The following is an 11,601-nucleotide window of genomic DNA, read 5'->3' as shown; positions in this document are numbered from 1 at the left end:
GAAGAAGGAGGAGGAGGAGAGAGGGAGAAGGAGAGGAGAGAAGGGAGGAGGAGGAGGAGAGAGGGAGAGAGGAAGGAGAGGAGAGAGGGAGAGAGGAAAGAAGGAGGAGGAGAGAGGAGAGGGACGAAGGAGAGAAGAGGAGGGAGAGGGAACGAGGAGGAGGAGGAAGGGAAGAGAGAGGACGAGGAGGAGAGAGAGGAGAGAGGACGAAGGAGGAGGAGAGAGGGAAAGGAGGAGAGGGGGAGGGAGGAGGAGAGAGAGGAGAGAAGGAGAGGGGAGAGGGGGGAGGAGAGGAGGAAGGGGAGGAAGAGAGAGAGGAAGAGGGGAGAGGAGGGGAAGGGAGAGAGGAGAGGAGAGGGAGAGAGGAGAGGAGGAGAGGGGAGGAGAGGGAGAGGGGGAGGAGAGAGGAGGGGAGAGAGGAGAGAAGGAGAGAAGGGGGAGGAGAGAGGGGGAGGGAGAGGAAGAGGAGGGGAAGAGGGAGAGGGGGAGGAGGAGGAAGAGGGAGAGAGGGGGAAGAGAGGAGGGAGGGGAGAAGAGGAAGGAGAGGAAGAGGGAGGAGGAGAAGGGGAGGAGAGAGGGAGGGGGAAGGGAGGGGAGGGGAGGAGGAGGAGGAGAGAGGGAGAGGAGCAAAGGGGGAAAGGAGGAGGTGGGAGAGAAAGAGGGGGAGGAAGAGGAGGGAGAAAAAAGAGGAGGGAGGAAAGGAGGAGGAGGAAGAGGAAAGAGGTAGGGAGGAAGGGGGGGGAAAAAAAAGAGGAGGGGGGAGGAAAGGGAGGGATAAAAGCAAAGGGAGGAAAGGGAAGAGAGGGAGAGAAAGAGGAGGGAGGAATGGGGAATAGGGAAAAAGGAGAGGGAAGGAAAGGAGGAGGAGGAGAAAAAGAGGAGGGGATTGGAAGAGGAGGGAAAAAGAAGAGGGAGGAAAGGGGGGTGGAAGAGAGGGGGAAGAAGGGAGAAGAAGGAAGGGTGAGGAAGGGAAGAAGTGGAAAAGAGGAGGGAGGAAGGGGAGTGAGAAAAGAAAGGGGCTGGAGGGGAAAAAAAATGGGTAGGTAGGTGGGGAGGAGGGAGAGAAAGAGGAGGGAGGAAAGTTGGAAGGGGCGAGAGAAAGTGCAGGGAGGAGAGAGGGGGAGAAGGAGAAAGGGACGAAGGTGGCGAGGAGGAGATAGGGAAAGAGGGGACGGGGGAATAGACGATAATTGAAAGAGGAGAAGGGAGAGAGGTTTACTACGACGAAGGAAAGCGAGGAGAGGAAGTGGAGGACGAGGAGTGAGAGATGGGAAGAGGAGAGAGAATAGCAACAGGGATAGAGAATGAGGAGAAGGCGAAGGGAGGAAAGGAAATGAGGGAAAACGAGAGGAGGGTCTGAGGTGAGAGAGACAGAACAAATAGGATTTACAGTTCTCTGCCTCTTTCTTAGATAACCGACAGAGAGAGAGATATAGAGATAGAGAATAGATAGAGAAATAGAGAGAAAAGAGACAGATGAGAGATAGAGATAGAGATAGTAGATGATAGATAGTAAGTTAGTTAGAGAGAGAGAGAGAGAGAGAGAGTGAGAGAGAGATGAGAGGGGAGAGGAGTGAGATGAGGAGAGAAGGAGAGAGGGAGTGAAGGGAGAAGAGGGAGAGGAGGAACGAAGGAGAAGAGAGAGGGAGCGAGGAGGAAGGAGAGAGGAGAAGGAACGAAGGAGGAGGAGAGAAGGGAGAGAGGGACCAAGAGGAGAAGGGAAGGGAGAGAGGAAACGGAGGAAGAGAGGAAGAGAGGGGAACGAAGGAGAAGGAGAGAAGGAGAGAGGAACGAGAGGAGGAGAGAGGGAGAGAGAGGAAGAAAGGGAGGAGGGGGGGGGAGGAGGGGGAAGGAAAGGGGGGGAAGGAGGGGGGAGGGGGGGAAAGGAGGAGGGGGAGGAAAAGGGAAAAAGGAGGAGGGGGGGGAGGGGGAGGGGGGGGAGGGAGGAGGGGGAGGGAAGAGAGGAGGGGGAAGGGGGGGGGGGGGAAGGGAGGGGGGAAAGGGAAGGGGGAAAAGGGAGGGGGGAAAAGGGGAGGGGGGAAAAGGAAGGGAAGGAAGGGAGGGGAGGGGGGAAGGAGGGAGGGAAGGGAAAAGGGGGGAAGAGGGGGGGGAGGGAAAAGGGGGGGGAGAAGGGGGGGGGGGGAGGGGGAGGGGGGAAAAGGAGGGAGGGAAGGGGGGGGAGGAAAGGGAAGGGGGGGGGGGAGGAGGGAGGAGGAGGGAAGGGAGGAGGGGAGGAAAGGGGGAAAAAGGGGGGGGGGAAAAAGGGGAAAGGAGGGGGGAAGGAAGAGAGGAAGAGGGGAGGGAGGAGGGGAAAAAGGGAGGGAGGGGAGGGAGAGGGAAAGGAAAAAGGGGGGGAAAGGGGAAAGGGGAGGGAAAAAGGGGGAGGGGGGAAAGGAAGGGGAGGAGAAGGGGAGGGAGGAAAGGGGGGAGGGAAGGGGGGAAAAAGGGAAAGGAAAAGGGGGAGGAGGGGGGGGGGGAAGGAAAGGGGGGAGAGGGGGAGGGGAGAAGGAGGAGGAGGGGGGGGAAGGGGAAGGGGGGGGAGGAAAGGGGGGGGAAGGGGAGGGGGGAAAAGGGGAGGGAAAAAAAGGGGAAGGGGGGGGAAAAAGGGGGGGGGAAGGGAGAAGGGGGGGGAAAAAAGGAGGAAGGGGGGAGGAGGAGGAGAAGGGGGGGGAGGAGGGGGGGGGAGGGGAGGGAAAGGAGGAAGGGAGGGGAGGGGGGACGGGGGGGAGGGGGGAAAAAGGAGAAGAAGGGAGGGGGGGGAGGGGAGGAGGAGAGAGAGAGAGAGGGACGAAGGAGGAGAGGAGAGGGAAGAAGGAGAGGGAAGAGAGGGAGAGAGGAACGGAGGAGGAGAGAGGGAGAGAGGGAACGAAGGAGGAGGAGAGAGAGAGAGAGGGAACGAAGGAGGAGGGGAGAGGGAGAGAGGGAACGAAGGAGAGGAGAGAGGAGAGAGGGAGAAGAAGGAGGAGGAGAGATGGGAGAGAGGGAAGGAGGAGGAGAGAGGGAGCGAAGGAGGAGGAGAGAGGGAGAGAGGGAAAGAAGAAGGAGGAGAGAGGGAGAGAGGAAACGAAGGAGGAGGAGAGAGGGAGCGAAGGAGGAGAAGAGAGGAGAGAGGGAACGAAGGAGGAGGAGAGACGGAGAGAGGGAACGAAGGAGGAGAAGAGAGGGAGAGAAGGAACGAAGGATGAGGAGAGAGGGAACGAAGGAGGAGGAGAGACGGAGAGAGGGAACGAAGGATGAGGAGAGAGGGAGCGAAGGAGGAGAAGAGAGGAAGAGAGGGAACGAAGGAGGAGAAGAGAGGGAGAGAAGGAACGAAGGATGAGGAGAGAGGGAACGAAGGAGGAGAAGAGAGGGAGAGAGGGAACGAAGGAGGAGGAGAAGGGAGAGAGGGAACGAAGGAGAAGAGAGAGAGGGAACGAAGGAGGAGGAGAAGGGAGAGAGGAAACGGAGGAGGAGGAGAGAGGGAGAGAGGGAACGAAGGAGGTGAAGAGAGGGAGGGAGGGAGGGAATGAAAGAGGAGGAGAGAGGGAGAGAGGGAAAGAAGGAGGAGGAGAGAGGGAGAGAGGAAACGGAAGAGGAGGAGATGGGGAGAGATGATATATATATATCGTTTTCTTGATTTGTTTAAAATAATCCTTCTGATAGATGATATAAGTAAGGCTCCTGCAAAGCTCTCATTAACAAGAAGCCTCATATTCTTTCATTCTACTCTGCATTTTGTTTTATTTTTATTTATATTTTAACCTTTCTTATTGATTTTTTTCGAAGAGAGAGAGAGAGAGAGAGAGAGAGAGAGAGAGAGAGAGAGAGAGAGAGAGAGAGAGAGAGAGAGAGAGAGAGAGAGAGAGAGAGAGAGATAGAGAGAGAGAGAGAGAGAGGGAGAGAGAGAGAGAGAGAGAGAGAGAGAGAGAGAGAGAGAGAGAGAGAGAGAGAGAGAGAGAGAGAGAGAGAGAGAGAGAGAGAGAGAGAGAAAGAGAGAGGGGGAGATTAGAAACAAGAAAAATAAGAGAAAAGTAAAGAAAAGCACACACAAAAACAAATGACAGCGGAAATATCATACATCAAGAAATCAATCCAAACAAATTATATAAAAAACAGAGCGAGAGCGAGAGAGAGAAAGTGATGTGATATAAAGGGTTTGATAAGGGAGAGAGAGGGAGGGGGGGGGGAGGGAGAGAGGGAGAGAGGGAGGAGAAAGGGGAGAGGGAGAGAGGGAGAGGGAGGGAGGGGGAGAGGGGGAGGGGGAGAAGGAGAGGGGTAGGGGGAGGGGGAGAGGGAGAGGGAGAGGGGGAGTGAGAGAGAGACAGATAGACAGAAAGAAAGAAAGAACAGATAGAGAGAAAGGCACAGAGAGAGAGAGAGAGAGAGAGAGAGAGAGAGAGAGAGAGAGAGAGAGAGAGAGAGAGAGAGAGAGAGAGAGAGAGAGAGAGAGAGGGAGAAAGTGAATCAGACAGACAAACAGACAGACAGAAAAGGATAGAAAAAGAGAACGAGGTCACCACACACACACGATCATATGTTTTCTCGCTACTATCTTTCGCCTCCTCCGCCTGACCCCCGAGATAGAGAGAGAGAGAGTAGACTGTACAAGACCATGTGTCTGAGTCAGTAAACCCTTGTATGGTGTGCCCAGCAAAGACTAAGGTCTTTGCAAAAACGGTCTGCTGCAAAGAGGAGGAAGGGGATGGAAGGGAGGAAGGGGGAGGAAGAAAGGGGGAAGAGGGAGATAAAGAGGAGGGGGGAAAGGGAGGGAAGAAAGGGGGAGGGAGGAAGGTGAGGGAAGAAAGAAGAGGGAAGGAAGGGGGAGGAGGGAGAGAAAGAGGAGGGAGGAAGGGGAGGGAAAAAAGAGGGAGGAAAGGGGGAGGAGGGAGAGAAAGAGGAGGGAGGAAGGGGAGGGAAGAAAGAAGAGGGAGGGAAAGGGGAGGAGGGAGAGAAAGAGGAGGGAGGAAGGGGAGGGAAAAAAGAGGGAGGAAAGGGGGAGGAGGGAGAGCAAGAGGAGGGAGGAAGGGGAGGGAAAAAAGCAAAGGGAGGAAAGGAGGAGGAGGGAGAGAAAGAGGAGGGAGGAAGAGGAGGGAGAAAAAGAGGAAGGAGGAAAGGAGGAGGAGGGAGAGAAAGAGGAGGGAGGAAGGGGAGGGAAAAAAAGAGGAGGGAGGAAGGGGAGGGAAAAAAAGAAGAGGGAGGAAAGGAAGAGGAGGGAGAGAAAGAGGAGGGAGGAAGGGGAGGGAAAAAGGAGAGGGAGGAAAGGGGGAGGAAGGAGAAAAAGAGGAGGGAGGAAGGGGAGGGAAAAAGAAGAGGGAGGAAAGGAGGAGGAAGGAGAAAAAGAGGAGGGAGGAAGGGGAGGGAAGAAAGGGGGAGGGGAAAAAAAGGGAGGGAGGGAAGGGGGAGGAAGGAGAGAAAGAGGAGGGAGGAAAGTTGGAAGGGGGAAAGAAAGAGCAGGGAGGAGAGAGGGGGAGAAGGAGAAAGGGAACGAAGGAGGCGAGAGGGAGATAGGGAAAGAGGGGACGGGGGAAAGAGATAATGAAAGAGGAGAAGGGAGAGAGGATACTACGACGAAGGAAAGCGAGAGAGGAAGAGGAGGAGAGAGTGAGAGAGGGAAAGAGGAGAGAGAATAGAAACAGGGAAAGAGAATGAGGAGAAAGGCGAAGGGGGAAAGAGGAAAACGAGAGGAGAGAGAGACAGAAAAATAGGATTTACAGTTCTCTGCCTCTTTCTTAGTAACGAACAGAGAGAGAGATATAGAGATAGAGATAGATAGATAAATAGAGAGAAAGAGACAGAGAGAGATAGAGATAGAGATAGATAGATAGATAGATAGATAGATAGATAGAGAGAGAGAGAGAGAGAGAGAGAGAGAGAGAGAGAGAGAGAGAGAGAGAGAGAGAGAGAGAGAGAGAGAGAGAGAGAGAGAGAGAGAGAGAGAGAGAGAGAGAGAGAGAGAGAGAGAGAGAGAGAGAGAGAGAGAGAGAGAGAGAGAGAGAGAGAGAGAGAGAGAGAGAGAGAGAAAGAGAAAAAAGAAAGGAGAGAGAGGGAGATATTAAATCATAGTAATAATGATGATAATTATGACAGTAATAGTAATAATTATGATAATAATAATGATAATAATGATAATAATAATAATGTTTATCTTTTTCCTCTTTCTCTGATATTGTCTCTCTTTCTCTCTGTATGTTTTAATCTTTCTCTGATTCTCCCTTTTTCAGCTTTTCTTTTTATTTTGTTTTGTTTCTATCTTTCTCCCTCTATATCCTTTTTCTTCTTCTTCTCCTCTCCCGGTCTCTGTCTCTGTCTCTTTTTCTCTCTCTCTCTCCTCCCCCCTCTCTCTCTCTCTCTCTCTCTCTCTCTCTCTCTCTCTCTCTTTCTCTCTCTCTCTCTCTCCATTCTCTCTTTTTTCCTTCTCAGCCCTCCACCCCTTTCTCTCTTTTTTCTGTCTGCCTATCTCTCTATCCCCTCTTTCTTTCTCTTTTATTTTTCTCCTCTCGTTCCATCTATCTACCTTTTTTCCGTCCTCCTTCTATGCTTTCGAGATTACTTTTGTACACTCACGTTCCCAGCGTCGTGCAGAATCTCTTAACATGCTCAGCCACAACCATGTTACCTATCGTGGTTGGCGAGCTTGTTATGTATGACAACGCAAAACATTCTCAACGCAGTAATGCATACTAAGTCTTGGTATAGTGACAGATAGGTGAGGAATGTATAGGGTTGTGGTGATTCAACCGATAAAGCTTTCTATAATGGTTGTGGTATTTAGACTAGATGGATGGCTTTTGTAAAATGAGAATGGTAGAGTGTGTGAGGTGTGGTACAGTTTGCTGTAATTGTGAGAAAATAGTAAGGTGTATTTATTTTTTTCTTATGAATGAGTGAGCTATAATGCTATGAGACATCTCTGGGTTTCGTTATAGACGGTAGCCTATAAGTGTGAAAAAAATAACACTCAATTCGAACCTTTTCGGAGGCAGAGAGGAATTCAAGACGCTGCTGCTCCCACAAGGGACACTGAGAGGAGCTGACTGGCACAATAAAGAGTACGTAACATGGAAATGATATATTACTAACTTGACACCACGGTCGAGTTGCCTCGTTCTCCAGTGGCTCGCCGGCTAGGAGTATCACGAGCCTAACATGTGAATATTGGGTCCTCTGCTGGCGAAGCGAGTCTTTACGAAAGGAAAGATCGTTCTTTTCCTGCGCTCCGCAATCCTGTTCACGCTGATTTGACTATGTCGACGGAAAAAAAAATGGAAAGAGAGATAGAGATATCCAAAAACGACGATAATATCATTTCTTACCTTATTTCCTTCCTTCGCTTCCATAGAAATGAGACTACGCCCGGTTGGTAACTTACCACGTCACCTTCCCCCTCCTTCCCCCTCCTCCTTCCACCCCCCCCCCCCCCCCCCCATCGACGAGGGCTATATAGGCCCCCCCAAACGGCGCGTCTTGGCCAAACCCCTTTCTACCCTGAAGCAAGACACTTCTCTATCCTCGTCGCCTCATCAGGTCCTCGCTGGAGTCAGTGCCGAGGTGTGTACTTTGTGCCTTTGTGCTTGTGACTGCGACCCTTGTAGTTTTTGTTGAAGGAAAAAAAGAAAGAAAAGGCGATAGATTGAGTTTTTGAGGAAGACGTGTTGTTATGATATAAACTGGAAATATCGAAGATAATAAAGAAGATATATATATATATCTATATATATATATATATATATATGTATGTATGTATGTATATATATCTCATGTTTAGTGAAAATTTGGGAAATGGTTTTGCTAATTTCTCAGACAGACAAAATTTTCCTTGAATCGCCAGGTAGTTGTTGTAGGCACGTTTCTCACTAAAAATATATATTCCTTTATTTTGTATACGTAATTTATATAAATCCACCAATAATAAGAGGCTTATCTCCAAGCTCAGTTTAAATGTTTAAGTGAGTATGTGTATGTGCGTGTGTGCAAGTGTGTAAGTATGTGTGTAAGTATGTGTGTATGTATGTATTTATGTATGTATGTATGTATGTATGTATGTATGTATGTATGTATGTATGTATGTATGTATGTATGTATGTATGTATGTATGTATGTATGTATGTATGTATGTATGTATGTATGTATGTATGTATGTATGTATGTATGTATGTATGTATGTATGTATGTATGTATGTACGTATGTATGTATGTATGTATGTATGTATGTATGAATGGATGTTTATATGCATGTAAATGAAGTGTACATATTTTATACGTAAAGTATACATTCACGAGGTTTTTTTAAAATTTCACCTTATGTAAAGGTTCATCACCCCCCCCCCCCCCCAGACCCTACCACCAACTCCCTTAGGCCGGTCGACGAGGCCCAATGTATTTCGTAAACTGCCATCACTAACAATACATTTTTTTATTTTTTTTTATTTAAGTCTTTCTCCATTACTTCTCATAAACAGATAAATGACTCTCCATAAAAGTCAATGAGAATCGAATGCGGAAAGAATACATAGCTGAGTAAAGAGAGAGTGAAATGGTGATCATAAAGACGATAATAATTTCTTTCTATAAAACAGTAACCTGTTGCTAGCCGACCGTCTTTAGCCTGGGGCCAAGTAACCAGGACCGGTGGGTGAGGCCTACGAAATGGCAGGTGTGCGTGTGCGTGTGTGTGTGTGTGTATGGTGATGATGTTGTTATTCTGTTGTTTGTGTGTGTGTGTGTGTGTGTGTGTGTGTGTGTGTATGGTGCTGATGTTGTTATGCTCTTGTTTGTATGTATGTGTGTGTGATGCTGTTGTTGTTATTGTTACTGTTGTGTGAGTATGTGTGCGTATGTGTGTTGTGATGTGTTTTGCAACATTGTGTTATGTTGAATGAGTGTGACGAATGAGCTGTATTGTATTGTGTGTATGTTGCTGTTGTCGTGGGCGTTGGAACACAGGATATAAGTCCCATCATATAACAAAAATTATTAAGGCTGTACATATCAAGCGTTTCTTTATAAGCCGTATACTAGAATTCTTCTAGATAATTATATACATAAACACAATACGTACGACTATTGTGAATACGAATGCCATCTAAACCGTTGTATACTGTCACACAATCGCAAATCGACATTCCACTGTGTAAAAATAATTAAGAAATATTTTTTTTATCACATAGAATACCCCCCAGAAAAATAATAATACATAGAGAGAGAGAGAGAGAGAGAGAGAGAGAGAGAGAGAGAGAGAGAGAGAGAGAGAGAGAGAGAGAGAGAGAGAGAGAGAGAGAGAGAGAGAGAGAGAGAGAGAGAGAGAGAGAGAGAGAGAGAGAGAGAGAGGAAGAAAATGAGAGAGAAAAAACAACAACAACATTAGGCTTATTCAGTAACCGACACACAACCGATAAAAAAACTCAAATTGAACTTTTCATAAACCTCACATAATCTTTTTATTTGATCGTTCTATTTTCGGGTATACCATAAGTGAAGAAAATAGGGGACCGGCGCATAGTAACTGCCCTTTATTCGTATAACAAAGTCAAGCAAAGACTTACTGTACATAAACCTTTGTGTTGACGTAGATATTCCTCTGTATGTAATTTTAGTTCTGTCGCAATTGTATCATATTTCGTTATATTATACACACAGATGCACTATAAGCAGACAGAGATTTAAAAAGATCTGTGTATAAGTGAACACAAACACACGCACAGACACGCACGCACGCACGCACGCACACATGCACATACACACACACACACACACACACACACACACGCATATATATATATATATATATATATATATATATATATATATATATGTATATATGTATGTATATATATAATATAATATATATATGTGTGTGTGTGTGCGTGTATGTGTAAGTGTATACATATACATATACATCGTAATGCGCACGGTTATAACTCACACCATCCTTCACTATTCTTCCATTTCATTCAACAATTTTTAGCGTTCGCCTCGTAGACTGTTAGTCAACATTTAATAAACGACCGGGTATTTTGGTGAGCTCCCTTCGGCACTATTCCTGCATGTTCGGAACAGGTTTTGAAGAATCTCTACAACTATTTAGATTCCTGCTCTTCGTCTCAACCTTTTTGGTGGCAGTCTAATTTCAAGACTAACAAGTTGTAATTCCCAAGTAGAACTGACAGACAGACGCCTTTGAACGTCTTATCCCAAAGTGTAAGTATTCAGGGAATTTCAACTCTTGTATATAATATTAAGAGGGTTTCATGTACTACAGTTTTAATATCTTGGGGATAGATCCTCTTGGTAGGGTATGACTCTTCATTACTTTAATATATGTAAGTAAGAATATAGATATATATTTTTTACGGATTTATTTTCTTTTTCTTCACACAGAACCTTCAAACATGGCACAGCTTACGAACAAAACGGTGTTGGACCGGTATCTGAAGCTTGATATCCCAGACAATAAATGCCAAGCTATGTACGTGTGGGTGGACGGGACCGGGGAGAACCTGCGCTCCAAGACCAGAACCTTGAACTTCATCCCCAAAAGTCCTAGTGGTGAGTGTGGTTTTGCAGTTCTAGAGGTATAAATGAATGGCGTTGTTTGCATTCGAATGGATAGATGAGAGGCGTTGAGTCTGACTTTGGCTCTTGGATCAATTCCGTTCGTTTCTCTTATTTTCAGAGCTCCCCATCTGGAACTTCGATGGGTCTTCTACTGGCCAGGCCGAAGGCAGCAACAGCGACGTGTACCTGCATCCGGTGGCCCTCTACAGAGATCCTTTCAGACTGGGCGACAACAAACTAGTTCTCTGTGAAACCTACAAGTACAACAAGAAACCCACTGACACCAACAGGCGATGGCAGTGCCTAGAGGTCATGCAGAAGTCAGTTGACCAGCACCCCTGGTTCGGTATGGAGCAGGAATACACGCTACTTGATTTCGACATGCACCCCCTGGGTTGGCCCAAGAACGGCTACCCGGGGCCTCAGGGACCCTACTACTGCGGCGTAGGAGCCAGCAAGGTCTATGGGCGCGACGTGGTGGAGGCCCACTACAGAGCCTGCCTCTACACGGGTATCAACATCTCAGGAACCAACGCGGAGGTCATGCCCGCCCAATGGGAGTTCCAGGTAGGTCCCTGTGAAGGTATTAGCATGGGCGACGACCTCTGGATGGCGAGATACCTCCTGCACAGAGTCGCTGAAGATTTTGGTGTCACGGTCAGTTTAGACCCGAAGCCCATCCCCGGCGACTGGAACGGCGCCGGCATGCACACCAACTTCTCCACGGCGGCCATGCGAGACCCAAACGGCATTACGGCCATTGAGACGGCCATCGAGAAGCTCGGGAAGGTCCACTCAGAGCACATCCGCGCCTACGACCCCCACGGAGGCAAGGACAACGAGCGCCGCCTCACGGGTCTCCACGAGACGTCGTCCATCCACGACTTCTCCGCCGGCGTGGCCAACAGGGGCGCCTCCATCCGTATCCCCAGGGGCGTGGCCGAGGAGAAGACGGGCTACCTGGAGGACCGCCGCCCCTCGTCCAACGCCGACCCCTACGTCGTGTCCGAGAGGCTCGTCCGCACCATCTGCCTCGACGAGAGTTAATTCTCACAACACACACGCCTC

The 11,601-nt window shown here is 48.7% G+C and overlaps 1 protein-coding gene across 2 annotated transcripts in view; it reads left to right on the top strand.

Annotated features, from left to right (window-relative positions):
- Positions 1–7,412: 7,412 nt before the first annotated feature.
- LOC125037059 (glutamine synthetase-like) overlaps positions 7,413–11,601 on the top strand; it is a 7,117-nt gene continuing 2,928 nt past the window's right edge. The window contains exons 1-3 of one of the 2 annotated variants that reach the window (XM_047630040.1): positions 7,413–7,527; positions 10,357–10,524; positions 10,652–11,601. The exon at positions 10,652–11,601 is cut by the window's right edge and continues 340 nt beyond it. In XM_047630040.1, coding sequence (XP_047485996.1) covers positions 10,368–10,524; positions 10,652–11,580 — 1,086 coding nt within the window. In that variant the 5' untranslated portion in view covers positions 7,413–7,527; positions 10,357–10,367 and the 3' untranslated portion in view covers positions 11,581–11,601. The remainder of the gene's footprint in view (positions 7,528–10,356; positions 10,525–10,651) is intronic. The other variant, XM_047630039.1, reaches the window with a different exon arrangement.

Source organism: Penaeus chinensis, chromosome 22, assembly GCF_019202785.1.
Source record: "Penaeus chinensis breed Huanghai No. 1 chromosome 22, ASM1920278v2, whole genome shotgun sequence".
NCBI classification, from domain to species: Eukaryota; Metazoa; Arthropoda; class Malacostraca; order Decapoda; family Penaeidae; genus Penaeus; species Penaeus chinensis.
This window is presented reverse-complemented; position numbering and strand designations above follow the sequence as displayed.